Source organism: Corythoichthys intestinalis, chromosome 4 (assembly GCF_030265065.1).
Source record: "Corythoichthys intestinalis isolate RoL2023-P3 chromosome 4, ASM3026506v1, whole genome shotgun sequence".
In the NCBI taxonomy this organism is placed as follows: Eukaryota; Metazoa; Chordata; class Actinopteri; order Syngnathiformes; family Syngnathidae; genus Corythoichthys; species Corythoichthys intestinalis.
The window spans coordinates 18861201-18886445 of NC_080398.1; the positions used below are offsets into that span (position 1 = coordinate 18861201).

Genomic DNA, 25245 nt, shown 5'->3' on the forward strand with positions numbered 1-25245 from the left:
TCTTGGTTAAAGCAAAAAAAATAAAAGCAAAAAAAAAAGGGCAGTTAGCATTCATTTTACATAAATATTTCAATTTTTTTCCACAACATTTCAAAGTGCATACAAGATGCTACTTTATATTATAATAATTATCTAGAATTCCTCGACCAAATCACTCATGAGAGACTCCTGCCAGCTTGTATGCACTAAAGCTTTCGTCCTGTTTCCACCTAAATCCGGTGTTAGAACACAGCGTGTTTGACTTTATCGCAGTGAAAGCTGCCACAATGCTCTGCCTGGCCCAGCCCCTGCGGGAAACCGTGGTGCAATGTCTGTAGGAGCTGTCTCGTCAACTGATAGTGAAGTCTGTGGCGTGTGTTTGCTTTAGATGACATGAAAGACAGCGTAGTTTCAAAGTCTTCATTTCATGCAGATGACGTATGTTCCAAGTGTGATTTTTGTGGGATTTTGTCTTTTTAACAGATTAAAACTAATTACTACCCTTGTCATATGTTACTTTTCTTCTACCAGACGTTTTTCCCAGAGCACATGGTTGCATGGTGCCAGGAAACCAATCGTCTGATTCCGCCATCGCAGCTCCTGCAGGTGTATATTGCACACAAGCAAACACACACTTTACGTCAGTAAGCCTTACCATGTCTTCCCTCACACGCGACCAATTATGTTTACCTGCAAGTCAGCATTACAAACTGAAAAATCAAGCTGACATACCTCACGTCTGACCCTGAGACAGTGTGTCTCGTCAGAGCCCGCAGTAATAACTACTGTTAATCCGCCGTTGACACATGACTGTCTCGGCACACGCAACGCAGGCCTCACATGCGTGACAGATGGAACGAGGTTGTCAAAAATATTGTGTAAGTTTGCACTGAACACACTTGTTTGTGGCCCACGCTCCGTGTGTTCACACAAGCCTCAGGAGCTAGTGAACTATGCGTTAATATGTAAAGGTAAAAAGAAGTTTTGGAAATCCGGAAAGCTCTGTCCTATTGGACTGAGGCAGTCTTGCTCTTTACTGCACCGTGTAATGGAGCTGTCAGACTCCCGACCACAAGTGGAAACCATCCGTTCATCCATGCCACTGACAGAAAGCTTTTAAATTTCCTGCTAATCATATGGACGTTCTGCTCTGTTATGCTCCATGAAGACTGCTAAATAAAAGACAGTCATGTGGTGAACCGGAGTTGTCAGGAATCGTCAAAGTTTTAAGTTTTCCGAGACACGCCATCGTTCCAGTTGGAGCGACTTCCAAAGTGGAGGCTTTCCGAATTTAAGCAGGTGTTTGTAATATTTGCCATAAGACCATGACTACCTGGTAACAGATTAAGACAGAACATACAGTGAGGAAAATAAGTATTTGAACACTCTCGATTTTGCAAGTTCTCCCACTTAGAAATGATGGGTGGGTTTGAAATTTTCATGGTAAGTGCTTGTCCACTGTGAGAGACAATCTAAAGAAAAAGAATCCAGAATTCACAGTGTATGATTTTTTTTTCCCAACAATCCTTGGTCTTATACGTATTTAGTATTTGAACACCTGTCTATTAGTTAGAATTATGATCCTCAAAGACCTGTTAATCGCGTTTAAAAAGTCCAACGAATAAGTGAAGTGGAGGTGGACTTTTTGAGTCTGACTTTTTGACCTGTTTTAGGCGGTTAGCTGCATATAAACACCTGTCCACCACATACAATCATGAAGACTCCAATTCCTAACATAGTCAAGACCAAAGAGCTGTCCAAAGACACCAGAGATTGTATTGTAGACCTCTACAAGGCTGAATAGGGTTACTATTGCCAAGAAACCTGGTGATATAGGATCTACTGTTGGAGCAATTATTAGAAAATTGAAGACGCTAAACATGACTGTTCATCTCCCTCGGACTGGGGCTCCATGCAAGATCTACCTCAGAGGGTCTCAATGATCCTAAGAATGGCGAAGAATCAGCCAAGAACTACCCCAGGAGGAGCAGTTCAATGACCTGAAAGGAGCTGGAAACACCATTTCCAAGATTACTGTTGGTAATACACTAAGACGTCATGGTTTAAAATAATGCATGGCACAGAAGTTCCCCTGCTTCAACCAGCACAGGTCCAGGCCCGTTTTAAGTTTGCCAATGACCATTTGGATGATCCAGAGGGGTCATGGGAGAAAGTCATGTGGTCATATGAGATCAAAATGGTAAATAGTTTTGGTCTTAATTCCACTCATAGTGTTTGGAGGGAGAAGAATGAAGAGTACCATCCCAAGAACACCATCCCTTCTGTGAAGCATGGGGTTGGTAGCATCATGCTTTGGGGATGTTTTTCTGCACAGGGGCTAGACAACTGCACGGTATTAAGGAGAGGATGACCAGGGCCATGTATTATGAGATTTTGGGGAATAACATCCTTCCCTCAGTTAGAGCATTGAAAACAGGTCGTGACTGGGTCTTCCAACATGACAATGGCCCAAAGTAGACAGCCAGAATAACTAAGGAGTAGCTTCGTAAAACGCATATAAAGGTTCTGGAGGGACCTAGCCATTCTTCAGACCTAAACCCAATAGAACATCTTTCAAAGAAGCTCAAACTTCGTGTTTCTCAGTGACAACACAGAAGCCTGAATGATCTAGAGAAGATCTGTGTGGAGCAGTGGTGCAAAATCCATGCTGCGGTCTGTGCAAACTCTATGAAAAGTAACAGGTCTGACCTCTGTAACTGTAATCAAAGGCTACTGTACCAAATATTAACATTGATTTTCTCAGGTGTTCAAATACTAAATACGTATAAGACCAATGAATTGTTAAAAAATCATACACTGTGATTTCTAGGCTTTTTTTGATTGTCTCTCACATTGGACAAGCACCTACCATGAAAATTTCTAACCCGCCCATCATTTCTAAGTGAGAGAACTTATAAAATGGCGGGGTGTTCAAATACTTATTTTCCTCACTGTAGAACTATTTTGTCTGCCGGGAGACCAAATCTCTCAAGTTATTGTTGTTCTTCTAAACTTGCTCCGCCTCTGTTAGTCATGGACGGATCACAATTAAACTTGTTAGGTATATTTTAGGGATGTATACTAGGGGTGGGAACCTCTTGGTATCTCGCGATATAATACGATTTGCGATACAATAACGATGATCTTACGATATGGCGATACAACAATATATTGGTCAGGAAATCATTCTAGAATATTATACAAAACAACTAATAAACAGAAAACCAAGCTATTTTCATCCATCTTCCTGCTATAAGTTTATCACTAGATGTCCTATCCATTTGAACAGGGAGGGTGGCAGCAAATGAATCCCTCCCACTTCTATGGCCGTCACTGGCAGCAAATGCCAGGCAAAAAGGTAATTTTGGGCAATTTCAGGTCATTACCTGTTGATTTTCAGTCACCTCCTGTTGATTTGGGGGCATTTTATCGGTCACTTCCTGTAGATTCTGGGTCACAAAACAGGAAGTGACTTGTAAATGTCCCTAAAATGAACAGAAAGTAACCAGTAAATGCCCCGAAAATCGGAAAGAGTGACTGTGAATGCTCTGGTTTGAATGAATGTCCCAGTCTTAGCGGATTTGGCATCGAGCGCCGTGGATGGCAGCCATATAGTTAACTGAGACACTATTATGGTGGAAGACTTTGGTAGCAACTTTTTGGTTCCTTTTTTTCTGTTTTAAACATTGACCCCTTTCTAAAACTATATCTCGATTCTTGGCATGAGGGTATCGATAACCTTTTGGGATGCAAAGTATCGCGACATATTACTATTTCAATATTTTGTCACATCCCTAATGTATACACTTCGATCCTCGGAGCCTGATTTTCGTTTTTTTGTCTCTGCGCTTACTGATTTATTCCAGACTTTTTGTTGTCTGTAGGTTCCGAGTTAGCCAGTAGACGTAATGCGGGCTCTTTGTGTGTGCTTATCATGTCTTTGGGCTGACATTTAGGTGGCGGCAGTTCAATTGAACTTTTTTGTTTGTTTTAAATCAGGAATAGCTAAACTACTCCAGAAAGGGCCGCGGTGGGTGCAGGTTTTCATTCCAACTGAGCGAGAGGACAGTTTTTCACTTATCTGGTGTTTTACAAGTCTAATCAGTTGATTACAGTCATATGCTGTTTGTTTCAGCAGAAACCTCATTGTTTAAACTGCCTGTGTTGTATCAGTTGGAACAAATACCTCCACCCACAGTGGCCATTGAAGACCGGTTTAGACACCCCTGTTTTAAATGAACATGACATGTGAAGGTGCGCTTTGAAATGATGGATTGTATGATTTACCCTGAAATCATTAGGCCAACTTTAGATATATTTATCTTTAGGCAACATTCCAATGACAAATCATCTTAATTTATTTCTTTGACAACAGAGAGGACGATTATTTTTGTCAAAACTTCACGTGGAGGTGTAAATTTATGAGCTAATGCATCAATGTTGTCTGGTACAATTTATTTCTTCAGTCAGGAGTAGGTATGTGCCGATGAGATTTTGATGATACGATAACCTGAAGCAAAAATACTGCGGTTTCACAGTATTGCAGTATTTTAATTATAGCTCTAAAATGTGTTATTTTGAGATGTGCGGGTTAAAAAAAATCCATTGAACAGGATTTTTTTTTTTCCCACAACATATTTTCAACTTGGATCATCAACATGAATACAATGTTAAAAATAAATAAATAAAATAACAAAAAATAAATAACTGAAATATTTTAAATAAAATTGAAATAAATAGAACTTAAACTAAACCAACAGCACAACACAAATTGCTAAACATTAGAACAAAAATAATTATTTTCCATAAAAAAGTAAAAACACTTCTAAATAAAACGTATATACTTATAAACTAGTTTAATATATATATATTTTTTTAAATTAAGAGACTTGCTCATTTTCTACATATTTCTCTCCTAGTTCAAGTTATGATGTAGGAATGTGACTATGTTCACCTCTTCAGGGTTCATATACCACTACTACCATTAATATTAAGAGACATGTGTATGACTCATATCATTATATTTACACATTATACATTTACACATTATACACAAACCCTCTCTCAACAGAGAAAAAGCACCACAGGCTGTATTATGAAAATGTTATTTTGAACAGATGTTTACAATGGCAGAAGACTTACCGTATTAGCCCGAATATAAGACGGTGTTTTTTGCATTGAAATAAGATTGAAAAAGAGGGGGTCGTCTTATATTCGCGGTCTAGACATTATACCCATTCACGACGCTAGATGACGCCAGATATCATTGAAGCGATGTTCTTTTATGACAGATCTCAGCTACTCTCCCTATTCACGACGATAGATGGCGCCAGATATCATTAAAACGATGTTCTGTCATGACAGATCTCAGCTACTAGTTTAACCAGTTTGCTTCATTTTATTGGAATGTTTTTCCTTATTCAGATTTGTTTTCAAGACTACAGTTACAGTTAGACTTCACTTTGAAGGTTAATGCAGTTATTGCAATCCTGTTGTTTTATCACAATAGATTGGTTTATTTACATTTCAAAAACCAGAAGCCATTCATTTACGAATGTGATTGCAATTTAGTTTACATATTTAAATGTTCGGATATTAAAATTTGAATGAGGCAAAATAACATGCTTTTTCTCTCAAATATATTGTTAGAATCATTTGTTTCATATGTACTGTAATTATTTTCTGTATAAAAAATAATTTGGTGTTCAAAAAGTCTTTTTTTCAAACTTGAGTCTTTAAAAAGAGTGGGTCTTCTTATAATCAGGGCCGTCTTATATTCGGGCCAATACAGTATATAAGTACTCTTATTGTAAGGAAATTGGTTAGCCGTCTTGGCATGCTAACGAGCCACGTTAACATGCTTACGCTACACTATTTGTTTTACCATCACTAGACACACCAAACACGCTGGAGTGAACTCTCGTAGATGGTGGGAAACGTTCATGACTGCGTTTACTTACCTTAATGATTGTGTAAAGTGACAGATGATGGTCATGTAAATGTGAAATCACATTGGAGGTGTTGCCTGCACGAAGGCTGTCCTTTCTCCTCTAAGCCGCGACGGTCTGTTTCTCTTCGGTAGCCGAAATGCTCCCATACTAGACTAGACTTTTTGAGGGGGTTTTGAAAAAAGCTCTGGTGTAGTTTTGACAGCAACAGTAGTGTCACTGACGGAGCAAAAACCGGAGGGGGAGGAGTGAGCGCTGCGGCTCCAAGCCATTTCCACAGTATGACGAAAAATTTTAGTGGTTATAAAACCGTGATGTTTTCATGTTACGGTAAACCGGTAACTGGCACATGGCTAGTCAGGAGTGACGAAAAGGTGTCACACTTGTGTTTGGCTTGAAATAAGTGGCAAACATATGTATAAAACTGAATAAAAAGGTCCATTAACTCATCGCATGGCATTGACAACAATAGACGTCCAATTCGTTGAAACTGGCTGGGAATGCTCATCTTTCAGTGCTATTGACAACACTGGACGTCCAGTCCATTTTAACTAGGAGGACTGATAGCAATCATTTGCTGCCAGTCCTCCCAGTCAGACATCCACTGTCGTCTGTGGGATCCAATGAGTTAATGATGTGATACAATACTGTAACCTATTATTTCCTATTGTTTCAGAACTTTCTAGCAACCAGTAGTTGTCCAGAGATTCAGGGTTATCTGTATGTAAAAGAGGTGGGCAGAAAGTCGTGGAAGAAAGTTTACATGTTCCTGCGGCGCTCAGGACTTTACTGTTCTACAAAAGGAACCTCAAAGGTGACACAAATTATATTTTACTCTGTAATTACTTGATAATAAGCCTATTTCGCTGAAGAATGCCTGTTCCTGCTGCAGTTATAATAATACAAAGCACATTTTTTTGTTTCAGAGGTCCCTCGGTGCCGATCTCTGTGTAACTTAAGGCGGTTTCTGTCTCTGTCATCATCTGACAAATGAATCATTTGTGTCTTCAGGAGCCCAGACATCTCCATTTACTAGCAGACCTTGAAGATAGTAACATCTTCACTGTCATCACAGGAAAAAAGCAGCACGGTGCACCCACAGACTATGAGTTTTGTATCAAGGTGAGTGTCAGATAACAGAAGGGAGCTGGAGTGAAATATTATGAGCGGAGGAAGGATTCACCTTTAGTTGAACTCTCATGAGAGGCCCCTGCCATGGATGCGTGTATAAAAGTGTGCTGCAGACGACTCTTCATCTTAAAAATGTTTTATATCACATCACTTTATATCCCATTGTTTATATTTTAAATAGTGTTCTCATTTATGTTTCTCTACAGCCTAATAAATGCAGAGGGGAGTTAAAGGATTTAAGGATTCTGTGTGCTGAAGATGAACAAGGGAGGACATGTTGGATGACTGCCTTTAGATTATTTAAGGTATCAGCATTGTGTTTTAATTTTTCCGAAGACTGAAGAACATATTAAAAGACTAAAGCACCGATGCAATATCTTCATTCCTGTTTATTTCATTTTAATCTGGAGCAGTCTTTGGCTCCAACCTTGAAATGTCTTTCCTCCCTAAGTAGTAAATAGTAATGGAAAAACACATCATACATTGTCATCACATTGACCTTTACTTATTAAAGAATAAAGAAGACTGTAATTTATAACAAACAAAACATCAGCTTCGTCTCTCATAATTTTAATTTATGATTTGACTACAAGTAACAGGCACTTTTGATTTCGCCTTAACTTGTTTACACTAGACTGGGACCAACTAAAAAATGATTAGAGGCTATATAAAAGCTTGAGATCGAAACCTAATGTACCAAAAAAAGTGTGCAAGCATAGGATTATTTCAATAATGTAAATCTGTAGGATTCAGAATATTACAATAATCTGTGAAATGTTGATTGATATTGGAGTTGAAAAGCTTTGAAAAAATACACATCTTCCTTCTTTAACTTGCGCTTATCAAGAAGGACTACTGAGTTTTCTTTTCTTTGCAGTATGGGATTATATTGTACCAGAATTACAAGATTCCCCAGCAAAGAAAAACCCTGCTTTCACACTTCTCAGCACCCGTGGTATGTTACCCTCATTACAGAAGGAGCTAAAGCCTCCTAAATCTGACATCCATAAACTCTTAAGACTTAATACCATTACTTTGAAATCCTGACAGATCAGTTTAGTATGTCCGCACACTAACACTCCTCATTTTGACTGTAACATGTTTCTTACCCTTCCCTCCCCCCCAGCGAAGTGTGTCCGAAAACTCTCTGGTCGCGATGGATTTTTCAGGAACAATAGGCCGGGTCATCGACAACCCTGTGGAAGCTCAGAGCGCCGCTATGGAGGAGGGACTGGCATGGAGGGTGAGTCTCAAACAGCAGAAGTCTAAAAGACACAAGGGAACACATTTTTTTGTTGAGTGACAGTTGTTCTGACAGCTGTTTTCAACTCATTTTTCGGTGCTGAATCCAAAACTGATCTCAGATTTTCTCTGCCACATCAAGAAAATACACCTTGGTTACAGCCCGGAGTAACACTCTAAATCGGTGGTTTTTAACCTAGGTTCGATCGAACCCAAAGGTAAAGAAATGCTAAGCCCTATTTTCTTACGCTGATTAAATCTAGGTAAAGTGGCTTTTTAGACCAGGTTTTAGACTGGTTTGCTCCCAATTTACTGGCCTAATCCAATTCTTTTAACTGTGAGTCCTTGATTTGGTGGGAAGGGGAACTGGTTTGCTCAATGGAAGGTTGACTTGCACTTGGTATGAGGGAATACAACAGACCAATGGGTAGTGTGGTCTCAAATTTTGACTTGTTTATAAACATGATGTCAAAATAAGAACAATTTTGAACGGGAATTTGCTAAATTATTAGCTTGCTAGCTTAGATATGGCGGAAAACATTCAGGTGACTTGAGGTTCTGCTCTGAGACCCTCAATTTGGCCAAATTTCAAGATTGTCCTATATGCATGTGTGATACATCACTGGAAAGATTAAAATCTCAATTTTCTGGGGGAAGAAAAAATTTGAACAGGAAGGCATTTTTTTTAAAAAAACTTTTTTTTTGAAACTTCTAAACTAGTGGTCTCCAAACTATTCTACAAAGGGTGGAGGATTTCACTCCAACAAAACAAGACGACACCTTTTTACCAATCTGGTGTTTTATAAGTGTAATCAGTTGATTGCAGTCAGGTGCTGCTTGTTTTAGTAGAAACCGCATTGGTTAAAAGGTCTGCGCTTGATCGGTATGAACAAAAACCAGGACCCACAGTGGCCCTTGAGGACCGTTTTGGAGACTCCTGTCCTAAACCCTAACTCGAGGTGAGAGCATGAGAGAGCATAATTAAAGACACCATGATTTTAACGAGATATTATCGCGTACTTACCTTGTTTGGATCCAAAAATTCTGTGTAGCATGTCTCACCGAGTGTCAAGACACAGCTGTTAATGGCCACAGCCGGACTTTTGGGGGATTTTATGGGTGAAACACGGTAGTACGTATAACAAGGGTCGCAATGCAGAAATTGCAGACATCAAGGAGTGGTCGAGATTTTTTTTTTTTTTTAACATTTACCCTTTTAAACGTTTCTTTTTCATTTTTTCTTTGTGTGGATGGATTATTTATCATCTAAAATATCGGGGAAATGCGACAGTAATAAAAAAAAAAACTATAATTAAGTTATAGTTAATTATAGTTATGGGGTAGATATCCGTGACCTACAGTATTTACAGACACTGTTTTTTTTCATTGTGACGTAATTTATTTAAAAGTTTAAAATGTGCCAGTGAATAATTTTAGTTTTTTTTTTTTTTTTTTTTTTAAACTAAATATTAGACATCAATTAATGATTCTAATCTAAAAATGATAGACATTTAGAATAATAAATATAATAACCTTTTTATGGCTGGGTCGAAACAAAAGCGGTTGCGTGATGTCTGTAAACGGGGGTCTCCAGGGTAAAAATGGACAAATTAAAAAAAGTTTGGGGACTTAATGCACCATGAAACTATTATGGAAGCATATAGACGTATTGTTCTATCAAACACAACAGTTCTTTTGACTTAAAATACAGCAGTTTATTTACATATATTAGTTTTGAATTTGAACAAAATAGCTTTATTATCTAATTCCAAAGGGTTCGGTGGATCCACATGTGAAACTTGTAGGGTTCGGTATCTTTAACAAGGTTAAGAACCGCTGCTCTAAATGTTTTTTTTTTAATATAGTGTTTAACTCATAGCAGGCCATTGAAGACACTAGATGTCCAGTCCATCCCAGTGAAAATGGATTGGACATCTAACGCTGTCAACGGCACTGAAAGATGAGTGTTCACAACCAGTCCTCTATGTTTAAATGAATTGGATGTCTATTGCTGTCAATGGCATGCAATGAATCAAAAAATTATCTGCTTTGGTGTGTTAATTGGGACTGTAACCAGAGTGTATCTCTGTTTTATTGATTTTGATTTGTTGAATTTAGCTTTTATTTACATTGTATTTATTTTAATATATATTCATAATATATAAAAAATCGTGGGGAAAAAATGCAACAATATTTTATTGAAATAATTTAATTGGTAAAGTATGTTTGTTTGTTTGTTCTTTTAATGACAGACAAGTCACTTGCCTCAAAAAGAGGTTGTCCTTTTTTCTTGGTACAAGTTTCATAGATTCATTGGCATACAACAAATTCTTCTTCCTTATAATCAGTAATGTATTTCAATAAATTGTTTTCTTAAAGAATCATGCACTTTCACAAAAAGTACCAGGTAAAAAGAAATATTGTGGCAACTGAGCAATAAATTAAGGTTTACCAGTGATGGAATGTTACGAAGTAACAGTACTTCGTTACTGTACTTAAGTACATTTTTGTGTATATATACTTTACTTGAATACAAATATCGGCTGTACTTTTTACTCCACTACTTTTCAAATTGTCGCCTGCGTTACACGTTACTTTTGCTTGTTTTCTTTTTTTCTCATTGCGAATTTATAGTTTCGTTTTCATGGCTCCGGCGCAATCGATAAGCCCCGTGCAACTATACCGTAACTGAGCACTAGGGGCAGTAACACGAGTACAAAATAGATTTGGCAGGTGAACAAGGTATTGACCAACAAAACTAACTGCACTCTTGTACAGTAGGTGGCAGTATGCATCTGATAGTTGCTTGCAATCCGCCATTAAGCTCATTTTAGGAGTTTTTGAGCTTGATAAGCTCCTGTTTACAGTGCAATCAATTTTATTACTTGTTTTCCATTCCGCAGTTTTAAATAAAACTGAGCAGCCAATGAATTTTCTGGTTGTGTCTTTGAATGTTGACTCAGATCTCTGTATGTATGTATGTAATAATCTATATTACATTTTTGTATCGGGAGAAAATACAGTGGTACCTCTACATACGAAGTTAATTCGTTGTAAGACCTTGTTTGTATGTCAAAATGGTCGTATGTCGAGCAGGATTTTCCCATAAGACTACATTATAATTCCATTAATTCTTTCCACTGCCCAAAAACATACACTAAATCTGTTAAAAAATGCCTGGTTGTTTGCATGTTACATGTTTTGGATCCCCCTGGTGGCGAGTTGCAATTTGTTGTTTTTCTGATCAGGCATATTTTGGCCACCAAAGAGCTAAGACCTATGTTCTAAAAAGGCAACGCGTTGATGAAGAGAAAGTTTTGTTTTGATTAATTCGGGACACGCATCATTATTGTTCTAACCGAACTATCTGCAGTGGTACCCATTCTTCTAGTCACACCAGGCCAGCGCTATTTTACAAAATCCTTAATAAATACTGCTGTTGCTATTGCAAAAAGCAATTACAATGAGCAAAACAAATAAATTATGAATAAAAATCTGAATTATAATACAATAATACGTAATAATAATAATCATACCTGTAATAATGTAGCAAATCGGGTTCTAATGTGCCGTTTGTATTATGCGTGGTGTACCTGAACGCAACGTGGAGCTGACGGCAGAGTGAGAGAGTGCAGTTGACTCTTTTCACGTCCTGTTGTTGCTATCAGTTGTGTTGTGTTGCACAAGTTCTGAAATAAATGATTAAAAAACATACGACGCGATCTCTTCGGCAATGGTACCAGAATAATAATTGTCACCTTAACTTATAAAGACTGGCGAACAGAGGTCAGAGTAGTATTGTCAAGCAGTTCACGGACATGCACCGCACGCTCATATTTTTCCATCATTCCATCTTCATTTCAATGGTAAGGCCCACCTTTTTTTCTTCTTTAACCAACTGCTTTAACATTATTGGAACCCATGTTGATTTCTCGCACAGGAAAATCCACTGTGCGTCAGTCTTGCGGGAAAACAATGAAATTGCGACATTGTCACAAATCGTCGTATTTCGAACATTTCGTCGGATGTAGAAACAAATGGCGTGTCAAATTTTACGTCGGATGTCGAAAAGATCGTGTGTCGAAGCGATCGTATGTCGAGGTACCACTGTACTTTTACTTTTTACTTGCAAAGTAAATTTTAAAGCAAGTACTTTTGTACTTGAGTAAATTTTTTCTTAGAGACTTGTACTTTTACTCAAGTATTTTTTTTGCTGTTATATAAAAAAATAAAAAAAAGTGAGACTTAGGTTTACAATAAAAAGGTGTGTTTTGTACACAAGCAGTTTCTTAGATCGTATCAAAACTAACTCTTTTGTTTTTGTTTGTCTTTTTGTTTGCATTTGACATCTGCCTCAGAAGAGGAATCACCGTATGAACATCTCAGGTTCCCACAGTCCATTACATCACTCCTCACTAAACTCAGGTAAATGGAATAATTAACACAGTTTTTCATTGAGTATAGAATCAAAATAGGATATTCCGCTTCACGTACACAAAAACAATTTTCAGTCATTCACATAGCCCAGCTGTGGTTCCACGGCAGAATTACCAGAGAAGAATCTCATCGCATTGTCCATCAGCAGGGTCAAGTCGATGGGTAATAAAACAACAAAAAAAAAACAGCCTTTACCACTTTCACTTTACTCAAGTAAACCGTGAAGCTAAAGTTGTGTGTCCGTGTGTTCTTATTTTACAGCTTGTTTCTTCTACGAGTCAGCCAGAGTAACCCCAAGGCTTTTGTTCTCACATTGTGCCATCACCAGAAAATCAAACATTTCCAGATACTACCGGTAGGCGTTCTTACATTTTTAAAAAGACTTTCTAATCCTATTTTATTTGTCATTTCATACTCAGAAAATTGCAGTAATTGGTGTGAAAAGTGGCTACCAATAAGTGGATGTCTATTGTTTTATACTAGTATATACCAAGGTCAAATAGAAATGAAGTAATATCGCGTTTGATCTAGGGCTGTATTATTTTTCTCCCGATTAGTCTGCTTTTTTAACGATTAGTCCACTAGTCTAATAATTTTTAATGAGCTTTTTTAGTTTTTTAAACTAATCTTGCAATTAAATTTTTTGTTGACGATTATTAATTCACCAAAAACATTTTGGAACACTTAAATTCTTTATTAAAGTACCGTATTTTCGGACTATAAGTCGCACCTAAGTATAAGCCGCACCAGCCATAAAATGCCCAACGAAAAGGAAAAAAAAACATATATAAGTCGCACCGGAGTATAAATCGCATTTTTGGGGGAAATTTACTTGATAAAATCCAACACATAGTACAGATATGTCATTTTGAAAGGCAATTTAATATTAAAACTAGGGTTGTTCCTATCATGTTTTTTGCTCCCGATCGTTTTAGTTTGACTATCTGCCGATCCCGATATTTCCCGATCCGATTGCTTTTTTTTTGCTCCCGATTCAATTCCAATCATTCCCGATAATTTTTCCCGATCATATACATTTTGGCAATGCATTAAGAAAAAAATGAATAAAACTCGGACGAATATATACATTCAACATACAGTACATAAGTACTGTATTTTTTTATTATGACAATAAATCCTCAAGATGGCATTTACATTATTAACATTCTTTCTGTGAGAGGGATCCACAGATAGAAAGACTTGTAATTCTTAAAGGATAAATGTGACTTTGTATATTGTGACTAAATATTGCCATCTAGTGTATTTGTTGACCTTTCAGTAAATGATACTGTAGCCATTTAACTGTTCTGCCCAAATGCATGATGGGAAGTGCAACCATGACTGTGCGTAGTGGTACCAATTGATATATCTTCTCTGCGTTGGGAAATAACATAGGGTGTTAAGAAAAAGATAAATTACTACCTTTCTTCCCCACATTGGTTTTCGGGATATTTCTAATCATAGGGAGAGGGATTGTAAGGCTTTAGCCAATTAAAAAAATTCTCCAAAGGCTGCCAAAATTCACTCTCCTCATTTTGCGCTGCCTTTTAGCTCTATATATAGGTAAAACGGCACCATTACAGATTGAACGCGACAATGCGTGACTGGGTCGTGCAGCGCATGCGTTAATTGCGTTAAATATTTTAACGTGATACATTTTTTTAAAAAATTAATTACCGCCGTTAACGGGATAAATTTGATAACTCTACCTTAAGCGTAAACTAAAGACTCTGGATGAGTGTAACATATTATGTCTGTAACGTTAAATACAATTAGAAAACGGTTTAATTAAAAAAAAAATTAAAAAAAAAAAAAAAAAAAATATATATATATATATATATATATATATATATATATATAAAAGGCATGTCTGATATTTTTTTGCCGATTCCGATACTTTGAAAATGGCGTGATCGGATCGATCGGGACATCTCTAATTAAAACACAATAGAGAACAACATGCTGAATAAGTGTACAGTATGATGTTACATGATGCGTGAACAACGAAATGCGAATATACTGTCCTCACCAGGACGCTACGGCTTAGTCCTGGCTATTCAGCAAGCTAAACTCCCAAATGACGTTTCTGCACGTCCATATAATTTGCTGAATCAATTTCGTCCTCGATACCAAACAGGTTCGCATCAACGTAAATAAATGATAATTAGCAGCTATTACAGCAATGACACAAACGATTAGCAGGCGTTCGCTAGCATTAGCACATAGTTCAAACAACCACACAACTGGTTCTAAGTGTCCGATCGCAGGTGGAAAACACACAACAACAACAGAAAAGATGATACACACAGGCGTTGCCTTTCTAGAGATATTTTACAAGCATAAACAATGAACGTAGGTTCGCAGCCGTGTTTCTCTCTCTCGCCCACTCGCTCAGAGACGCTGTGTAGCTTTCCGTCTTCTGGTGTGTGAGCGCTGTTCTTTGCGTAAACAAGTGCGAGTGCACCCCCACTTCGGCGTGAAAGCGCTACAAACTAAAAGCATGCATATCAATATAAAAAAGTCAATAATACAATTGAATACACTTGTCAAAGGCAGAACGCGAATATGGCCATAGCTATTAAGAGTTATTCAGATAACGATAGCATAAAGAACATGCTAACAACTTTACCAAACCATCAGTGTCACTCCAAAACACCAAAATAACGTGAAATAATATCATAATTTCACACATATCTCGCTCGTGAGTATTAGTCGCACCCCCAGCTAAACTATGAAAAAAAAAACTGCGACTTATAGTCCTAAAAATACGGTAGAAATAAACACATAAATAACAATAATAAATCACACATGTACAATGAGGTCAAATGCTGATGGCATTAACTAGTGCAAAAGAATGGAATGTAAACAGATTTAGAACACTGTGACTTCAACTTTTCCAACAGGATTCAAAACAATTCTTACTGTCTCTTTTTGTGGTATGTCTATATTGTTCTCAGCATTAGAGTGAGCACCAGCAGAGTAGATGAATAAATGTCACGTATCACTGGAGTGAAGTACGTGAAAAAAACTTGATGCACGTTCATACGACGTTACGACGGAGTATAAGAGCCAAATCACTATGTTTTTTTTTTTAAAAGACGAGATTTAAGTCCTAATATTGCTACGAGGAAATAAAATGTTGCATTATTGCGTAGGGTTAATGTAGCTGTGAGCCGCTACGCACCTTACATACATGTACCTTCGCTGGGAGCTATGAAGAAGCATTATTATAAATTCTTCTATTGGTTATAATATGATTTAGATGAAGCAAAATAATAACAATTTCCTTAAATTGTAAAACCGATTCTTAAACACAAGATGCTTTAAATATTCTTGATTTTAACGGCGGTGGCAACTCGCTACGTAAAGTACGTATCTGCTTATTCAGCTACATTAGCCCCTAATACTTTGTCGTACGACCCACATAAAGGCAACTTTACGAAAAAAATGCCGTTATATGGACTTACAATCCGCCAGGTTTTTGTCTCCTGTCATCTTTCAAAATTATACCTGGGTGACGGCACTTCAGTTTAAATAAGTCAATGCTTTGGTCAATCTGGTGCGTTTTTTTTTTTTTGGCTTTGGCTTTTTTTTTTTTAACCCTTTATCAACCGTCGATGCATTTAGCGTCGTCGATGACGTCGACTAGTCGGGACAGCTCTAGGCGTATCCCGTAAACTATTTACCCGTCTCGGGTCATTTTTTTTCCCAGCGTCTGTTTTCCACAGTGTAGTTTAGTAAATCCTGCACTTCCCTTTCCATTGCCATTCATTGCCAAAGACGTGTTTTTCACGTCTTTAACGTTTTTTCGCAGGGATTAATGTAGGAAATTATAAACTGTGAATTTGAGAAGTTTGGCGACAACATTATCTCATTCTTAACCTTGGATGGTGATATATCATGTCCAGTTCATTTTAAAAACGTTTTTGGCCTACATGGTTTACATTTGTTTGGGCTTAGGATTCCATTGGTTTTTAATGATTGAACATCTGTTATGTCAATGGCGGTGAACAGGGGTGAAAGTGGCTAGAATTGCCAGAACTCCCTAACAAAAAGGTTGCCACGGAGCCAGATTTCTTTCTTCCCTCCCCCTACCCCCCCCCCCCCCCCATTTATTTATTTATTTATTTATTTTGTGGGGGTGGGGGGGGCTCCTAAAAGCATAGGAAAAAAAAGTTACATACTGTAACTATGTATATACATGAGAAACTGATTTTCATTCCAAATTTCGTAAAGTAACATGCATGAACAAAATAAGTACAAATGACATTATATTTTGCACAGTGAAATGGAATATATTTTGTTTTGAAGATAAGAAAGACAGACTTTTTTCGATTATAAGGAAATAAGTAGCATCTCATTCAGATTAGTCAGAGATAACTATCCATGCTGATCACATGTCAGTATGTCAGCCAATTGAACCGGCAACCGGAGTCCCGGCCAGGGAGGCTGGTTAGCTTAACGAATGCACACATCGACACGACACATCAGACACACGGCGAGAAAATTCCGTGCTGTCCGTGGAATAAATAAATAATAAATATCAGTGTAAACGGATGACGTTACACAAGCCCTTTCTTGCTCCTGTTGTTAACACTTGTGTATGTAAATCCGACGTTAGTAGATTGTTTTCCTCTTAGAGATGCGTATGTAGCAGCCAGGCAGGTTGTTTTTAGCATGGGGTTTTGATGGTTGCTGTCATATTTACGGGATCAAAGCACCGTTCCGGCGCTGAGTTTCTTGCCGGAACGATGTTCCAGCCCACTTTCACACCTGGCAGTGAATGAATTAAAAGAACACTGTGACTCGTGTCTACTGTTTTCGCGGTCTCCTGACTTTTTTGTGTGTGCTCTTCGTTACATCGGATGTCCCACCCCGCCACTCCTTTTGGACACCGATCTGCTCCTCAGTGTGAAGAGGACGGACAAGTCTTCTTCAGCCTTGACGATGGTGCCACCAAATTCACCGACCTGATCCAATTGGTGGAGTTCTATCAGCTCAACCGAGGAGTGCTGCCTTGTAAACTCAAACACCCCTGCACCGTTGTGGCCTTATGACACCTCCTCCCGTGTGACACATGAGCCCTGCCGTCGCAATCCCTGGTCCTCCCCTCCCCCTCTCACTTGACCTGACTCTGCCCATAGCAGAGCGAATGTTAATATTGGTTGATTCTTCTGAGAAGTTTGTGAATTGACTAATGTGTCATTGCTGTTTTGTTTTTTTGTTTTGTTTTTTTTAATTATTATTATTGTTGTCGATGCGAGTCCGCCATATACTGCTGATTTATTGTATTCATTTTGGAGTGCGTTGAATGTTACCGAATTGCACGCAGAGTAGTAGTCAAGAGGACAAAGGGGTGAAAATGATGAACACTGCCATTTGTGTCAATGCTTTTGCAGAAACTGGTCTTTGTTAAGCTGGGGACTAGACTCAATGACTCTCCAAGAGTTTCAATCATGCAGCTCAAGTGAAGACTGTCGCCCTCATGTGGACAATCAACAGAACTATGAACCCTTTTGTGTGTGGACCACTCTGCACTTTGAGAACTGGAGTCTCATCTTCTCTTGTTCTCAGAGAATATTGTGTTGATTGTCACTTTTTTTTTCTTTTGCACTCATCCAACTGGGAGTGGCCTTTGAGGGTGCCGGACTTCTCCGTTGTTGGCATTATTTTTAACTGTGAGCTGACACCGCCCTCTATTGTCGAAGGTGTGTCGAGACAAGACTAAACTCAGCTTTGCAGCCAGAACAGAATGATTTTTACTTTTTATTTTTTTATTTTGAGGAGTTGGCCTGTTGGACGAATGAGCCCGCAGGAGGTGGTTTATGAACACTCATGAAATGTCGAAAAAATATTTTTTTAATTGGCTGACAATACAGAATGTTTTGTCCTGCTTCCCTTAGTTGCAAGTTGTTTTTTTTAACTCATCCATTTGCTAGAGTCTTAATATTCTAAATATGTCCATGTAAGCTACACAAACTCATGTCCAGTTTTTGGTAAGTTCAATTTTATTATGACATACTTTTCAGGAGAAAAACGATTCAGATAAGTGTCAGTTATGAACAAACTAAATATGATGTACGGAGGTTCTATTAGAAATATTGTATTGTGTCTCTTAGTATAACACGTTTAATACAGCAGGCAAGAGATGACAATAGCCAGCACATGAGATGCGTTAGACCTCGTGAAAATTTTCTTAAATTCTAACTTGGAATTTAAATTAGTGCAAAATATAATTACCGTAATTTTCGCACTATAAGGCGCACCTGACTATAAGCCGCCACCCACCAAATTTGACACGAAAACGCCATTTGTTCATAGATAAGCATACGACATACGACTTGTCATAAGACCAAATGAACCACCATGAAGCTTTGAACCAGTAGGCTGCAAAGCTTCATTGCTTCAAGAAGCTTCATTTGGTCATCACTGCTCCCTTAGGGGAGACAGTCAACCTCTGCTGCCACCTGCTGTCAACACTGTTATTGTCCAACATGCCCCCTAGCATGCATTGCAGCGCTACAGTTGTAAATACCAATTCAAATTTATGTTCTGTCCTAATTATTTCTGCAGTTACTGTTCCAGTTGTTTCATTAATTGCTAGTTATAGTATTTGGTAACACTTTATTTGGCAGGGGTGCCGTAAGACTGTCATTAGACAATCGTAATTATGACATGACCCCGTCATGAGCATTAATTAATGGTTATAACATGACATTTAGTGTTATATGGCAAATTATCTCACCTTTGAAAGGGTGTAAAAGATCCGATGTGGACATGAATGGAGTTAGTGACATAATTTGGTGGTCTTATGACACCACTGTCAGATAAAGTGTTACCTATTAACCCAAATAAATCAACAAATAAGCCGTGCTCGACGATAAGCCGCAGGATTCAAAATTAAGAAGAAAAGTACCATCTTATAGTCTAAAAATTGCGGGTATGCCAGTAAAAAGTATATTGACATCCAACTGCCAAATAGCCAATACTCAATAGTACAATAGCCTACAAGACAAGATAACTCTCATGCCTGGCTGTTACTGATTCCCAAACTGTCAGAAACATTTGTCTGCATACTGATACTTGTGTTATTAAAACTTATCAGAAGATTAATACTTGAAGGTCAGTACATAACAGTGATGACACAGACTAGCATAGAATTATGACATAAGAATAAAAGACAAAATATTCAGGAAAAACTCACATCTAAATGTCCCTATTTGTATGGGTGCGTGCCTAAATAGATATTAGGGTAGTTCACCTTCCGCCTTTTCTCACTAAAGTTGCCCCTCACCCTAAACTGTGACTTCTATACATTTAAATATAGCTCCTTGTTTTTAATGTAACATTGATGAAGCTCAGCAAAATATGCATCCAACTCGTACAGAGTTTGTTTGCATGCTGCATATGAGAGAATTTATACTTCAGATCTAAAGATAGTTTTCCATATAGTGTCAAGCCTCAAAGCTATTTGTATCTTTGGCTAAGTTTATCAATTAGAAAATGAAGATTACGACTCAGTGCCTTTAGATAAAATAGGGATTTGTTTATTAGATTTTTTTTTTCTTAAATGACACATTAAATTTGGCTGACATGACAATGCAACGAAGCCCAATTAGCAACCAATTGTAGGAAATTGTTTTTATGTTATTATTTTAATGGTTTGTCTGCTTATTTTCATATCCGGCATAAACCTTCTCATTGTCACTTAAGCAGTTGACAGTACATTGTATTGTTTTCTATTCAGACTGAGTTCTGATTGCATTTGTAACAGCTGATGCAAAATTTAACAGCCATCTTTATTTAGCTGCTGGTTGTCTTATGGTTTACTGAACAAATGATTTGCAGTATAGCTACACTCTTTGACCCTCTGCATGGTCACTGTTATTTATCTAAAATACATGATGAAACATTTTTTAAGTATTTGTAACAAATGTATCTGGATGTGGCTGATCTACTTGAAAATATTACATTTGTTTTTTTTTTCTTTCTTCTTTAGCACTGTTCTGTACTGGGTTTTTTTTTTTCCATCACCATGAAATGATTGAGCAGTGCAAGTTTAATATAATGACTATTGTAATGACATAGCATCTATTGATATATAATTTTTATTATTGTTATGTACTTTTTTGTTAGGATTGTCTATTAAAAAGAAAAAGTACAACTTCGAGATGTGAAGTTTTAAAGCACACTGATATTCATAATGTTCGTGTTTATGGCATTCCAATTGACAACAGGTGGAATGTTCACTCGCAAAGCATCCGGAATGAGGTCTATTAATTTTTTTTCTCAGATAAAAAAGCAAACCCCCCCCCTCCCTTTTTTTATTTTTCGCTATTATGCCTCTATATATTCTTTGTCTTGATGTTTATGTCAGGATAACTAGGCAGCATTAGTAGGTATATTTCTTTATAATGTCTTGCCCTTGTATATAATTTTTAAAAGTAACCAGAATTTTATGCTGAAAGCATTTTAAAAACGTTTTTCACATAAAGTTGTTTTGGCATTTATGTCACTTGCATTAATTATGTCGAAGCAGCTTTCAGAAATTTTCGAAAAATATGGACATCTACAGAAAAAGAAAAAGAACCATTATATTTTGAGATGATTCAACTATATACAACAATTTGGCAAAGCGCAGATGATGAGAAATTAGTCTTTTCTGCTGTTTAGCCCCTGCCTGTCATTGTAGCGCTCTAGCATCCACAGCTGGATGATGACGTTGGTGGGGTCACGATTTCCTCTGATTTCTGAATTACAATTCAGCCCATTGAGGGGGAATTATTCAGAACGAGGAAAATGCGACAGAGCCGCAAAATGTCATTGTTTCAATCTCTCTACTCCAATATTTTTAAAGGATATTCTTTTTATCGAAGTATTTTTATACAATTGCTAAATGGTATGGTCATGTCAAATAACAGTCTAAATGGAAAATGAAATATTAAAAATCCATTTATTCAAAAAGAAATTGCAAAATTACTCCATAATGGTCAAAACTGTCGACTTCTTGTACCTCCCGAACGGTATTTTATGCCACCGGAGTTAGTCCGGCTTTTGTCATTTCCCTGCCCCCAGCTTTGGAGAGCATAAACAAACCAGGAGGTGTGACAGTTAGCCGACATGCTAACCCGAACAGAGCGGCGTTTCCAAGTCTTATTCTCGCCTTTCGAAGCGAAAAATCACACAACGCTACCCCAAATCATGCCACACGGCAACAGGGGTTGTCAACTGTCTTCACCGATCGGAAATCTTTCCGGCGGTGAGCAAGTTACAGCTCATCGTTCCCTGCTGCGGGCAGGAGAGCTCGTTTGCCGGTGAAGCAGCTGGAGAATGACCGCCGGACAAACCGACCGACGTCAGAGGAGTGCGTAGCTGCCCGAGCCCAACCTGAGGATAGTGGTCTATGGCCGTGCACATGAAGAGGGCAGAAGGAGCTGGAAGTCTGGACGATATGGAGAACCGTACAAGCATAAGCCGAGTATAGCGCTCTTCCGGCGGGCACGCGAAGAGGACTGAGGGGGTGTGCGACAAGCCGCCGGTCGTCAGCCAAGTGGCGTTCTCGGTGGACAAGGAGCATTGTCAGCCCCAAAATGCAAGCCACCTCCGTATTACAACGTGTGCCATGATCCCAGTATTCGACATAATACAAAACACGATGTTTACTCACTTGCTCATAAGTCCAATGGTCTCACAGTTGTCGGACTTGTTTTGACTAATCTCGGGGTGAACGGTAGATTTTTGAAACCCAAAAAGGCTCACACGCCTCTCCCTGGTGGAGCAACAAAACCCTGCAGCACATTTGGCTGCGTGATGCGAAAAATAATCAATTTAACCCGCAAAATCAGCTGAATCCGCAGTCAATCTGCATGCTATAAAGCAATGCTGTATTATGAGAAGCTGACCCGGGTGACGTCACATTCGCATTGGTCCTCAACCCGAGACTGGAGCCGGAAGTCACTCATTTTCATGACGTGGGATTCAAAAACATGAAAAAAATAAAACGACTGCTTCCACACAAATCCAAGCGGTCCATTTCATTCAGGAGCATAAAATACCGCGTGAAATATTAAATAAACATGCTTTTTGCTGTCAAAGGCACTTTAACTAAAAACCCTACTTCACCAAGCCCTAAACCATTAGCCTCATACCTTTATCCCTACACTATAACTAAAAACCCTAACGCGAGTACGGTAAAGGGTTAGTGTTCAGGGACCACTAAAAGTCAGCTTTACCATGATTAGTATTGTGATTCCTCGCGCTTCAAACTTCAGTCCATCATGGACTTTTTTTCACTCATAAAATGAATAAATGCAGTATTTAATAGAGCTGTCCCGATCCGATCACGTAGTCTCTCACTCTGGCTCCTGCTGCTTTTCTTGGTCAGGCAGTGCACTGGAGTTGCTTATTAAAGTTCACAATGACTGACAGATGGTTAAGGTTTGATCTTGCCAGTGACGCGTATTCAAAGCGCCGCATGCGTCAATCATCGTGTGTAAGTGAGCAGCGTGAACGGATTTGAGTGGACACACTTAACGAAGCATTTAATAAAGACAAGAATTTTTCTATTTTATTCTTGGTTAAAAATAATTCGGTGGGTCAGTAACATGTTTAAAACATAATTGTTAAATTTGAAGTGCTTGAAAACCATTTATTAACATATTCTTTTTTTTTAAATCGTTGTCTTGCCTACCAGGGCGGTCTGTTCTCTCCTCTCAAGCTCGGGTCCTCTACCAGAGGCCTGGGAGCTTGAGGGTTCTGTGCAGGATCTTCGCTGTCCCTAGGATTGCGCTCTTCTGAACGGAGATGTCGGTCGTTGTTCCTGGTATCAGTTGGAGCCATTCACCCAGCTTGGGGGTTACTGCCCCTAGTGTCCCAATCACTACTGGCACCACTGTTGCCTTCACTCCCCACATTTTCTCCAACTCTTCCTTCAACTCTTGATATTTCTCCAGCTTTTCTTGTTCTTTTTTCCTGATGTTGATATCGCTCGGGATTGCTACATCTATCACTACTGCTGTCTTCTGATGTTTATCCACCACCACTATGTCAGGCTGGTTGGCCATCACCAGATTGTCTGTCTGGATCTGGAAGTCCCACAGGATCATAGCTCGATTGTTCTCGACCACTTTTGGAGGGGTCGCCCACCTTGACTCTGGGGTCTCCAGTCCGTACTCGGCAGGTATATATAAGTATATAATATTTATATATACATATAGATATATATATATATAATATATAATAGATATATACATACACATACGTTTCTTTTGTTTTGTTTTTTTGGAATTATTCTTTCAGTTATCACTTATCGCGGCGGTTTCTCGTCCCCATTAACCGCGAAAAACGAGAGATCACTGTAGTGCAGTTTGTTAATTGGTGCACTTCTTTTCTGTAAATCCCCTGGATCCACCGTCAGAGATCTTTTGGCTGTTTATCTGGTTAAACCAGGGGTCGGCAACCTGTGTTTTGAGAGCCGAATGCGGCTCTTTATTGCTGCCCAAGTGGTTCCCTGGAGCATTTTCAAAAATGTTTTAAAATGGAAAAAGACGGAGGAGTGAAATATGTTTTTGTTTTGATATGGTTTCTGTAGGAGGACAAAGATGACACTAACATCCATTCTTAACATTTCCCAATGCTCTAAAAATGTGCATAATAAATATTAAATTTCAACATTTTTGTCAACGAAGATTTGCGTCATAGCCTGCGACACATGGGTCATGGATCCGAAAGGGTAAAAAAGAAAATAACTGAGGAGAACAGAAGATTCAACATTTCTTGGACCGCATCATTTGCATTCATTGCCAATGCGGGAGGATTTCCTGAATGTTTACTCTATGGGGAGGAATTGTCAAATAACAAAAAGAGTAATGTGGAAAGACATTTCCAGGGAAGGCATGCTACATATGCAGCTGAGTACCCAGTTGGGCGTGAAAGAAAAAGTGTGATTGCATCGCTTCTGAAGAATTTAAAAGAGCACAAAAATAGATTTAAGTGGATTGCATTGCTCCACTCCACTACTGCTGCAAGTTTTGTTGCAACCCGGGAGATAATAAAGCGTGGAAAACCGTTCACAAATGGTGTGTACATGAAGGAGACATTCATCCACATACCACAACACCTATTTGCAGACTTCAAAAAACAAAACCGAGACAATACAGAAAATCAAAGACATGCTCAGATAAGAGGCATGTTATGCACGTCCCAAAATATAAATGACATCAAAATCGGATTTCTTTATTGCATTTCTTTAATTTTATAAAAGCAATGAAACAATTCATTAATATTGTAGTGAAGTTAAACTTGAGGTGATATCATACAACACAGTAGTCACGTTGTGCGTTGGGTGCACTGCAGGAAAAATAAACATTAAATCATGAAGGCTCGGAAATCTTCAGTTCCACCTACACAAGCATATTGGATCAAGGAGATGCTTTTCTTTCTTAAACTGGAAAGGATTAGACTGACGCTCTGTGGATCAGCTGGGTCCTTTGAAAACGCTTGGAACCCG

General features: G+C 38.3%; 1 protein-coding gene across 7 annotated transcripts in view; it reads left to right on the top strand.

Annotated features, from left to right (window-relative positions):
* Positions 1–20926, top strand: part of LOC130915364 (growth factor receptor-bound protein 10-like) — a 138719-nt gene extending 117793 nt beyond the window's left edge. For 4 of the 7 annotated variants that reach the window (XM_057835323.1, XM_057835324.1, XM_057835329.1 and 1 more), the window contains 10 exons: positions 511–585; positions 6604–6741; positions 6939–7049; positions 7265–7363; positions 7936–8013; positions 8185–8301; positions 12659–12725; positions 12812–12899; positions 12999–13092; positions 17648–20926. In XM_057835323.1, the coding sequence (XP_057691306.1) occupies positions 511–585; positions 6604–6741; positions 6939–7049; positions 7265–7363; positions 7936–8013; positions 8185–8301; positions 12659–12725; positions 12812–12899; positions 12999–13092; positions 17648–17794 (1014 nt within the window). In that variant the 3' untranslated portion in view covers positions 17795–20926. The remainder of the gene's footprint in view (positions 1–510; positions 586–6603; positions 6742–6938; positions 7050–7264; positions 7364–7935; positions 8014–8184; positions 8302–12658; positions 12726–12811; positions 12900–12998; positions 13093–17647) is intronic. The other 3 variants (XM_057835327.1, XM_057835328.1, XM_057835325.1) reach the window with 3 other exon arrangements.
* The last annotated feature ends 4319 nt before the right edge of the window (positions 20927–25245 follow it).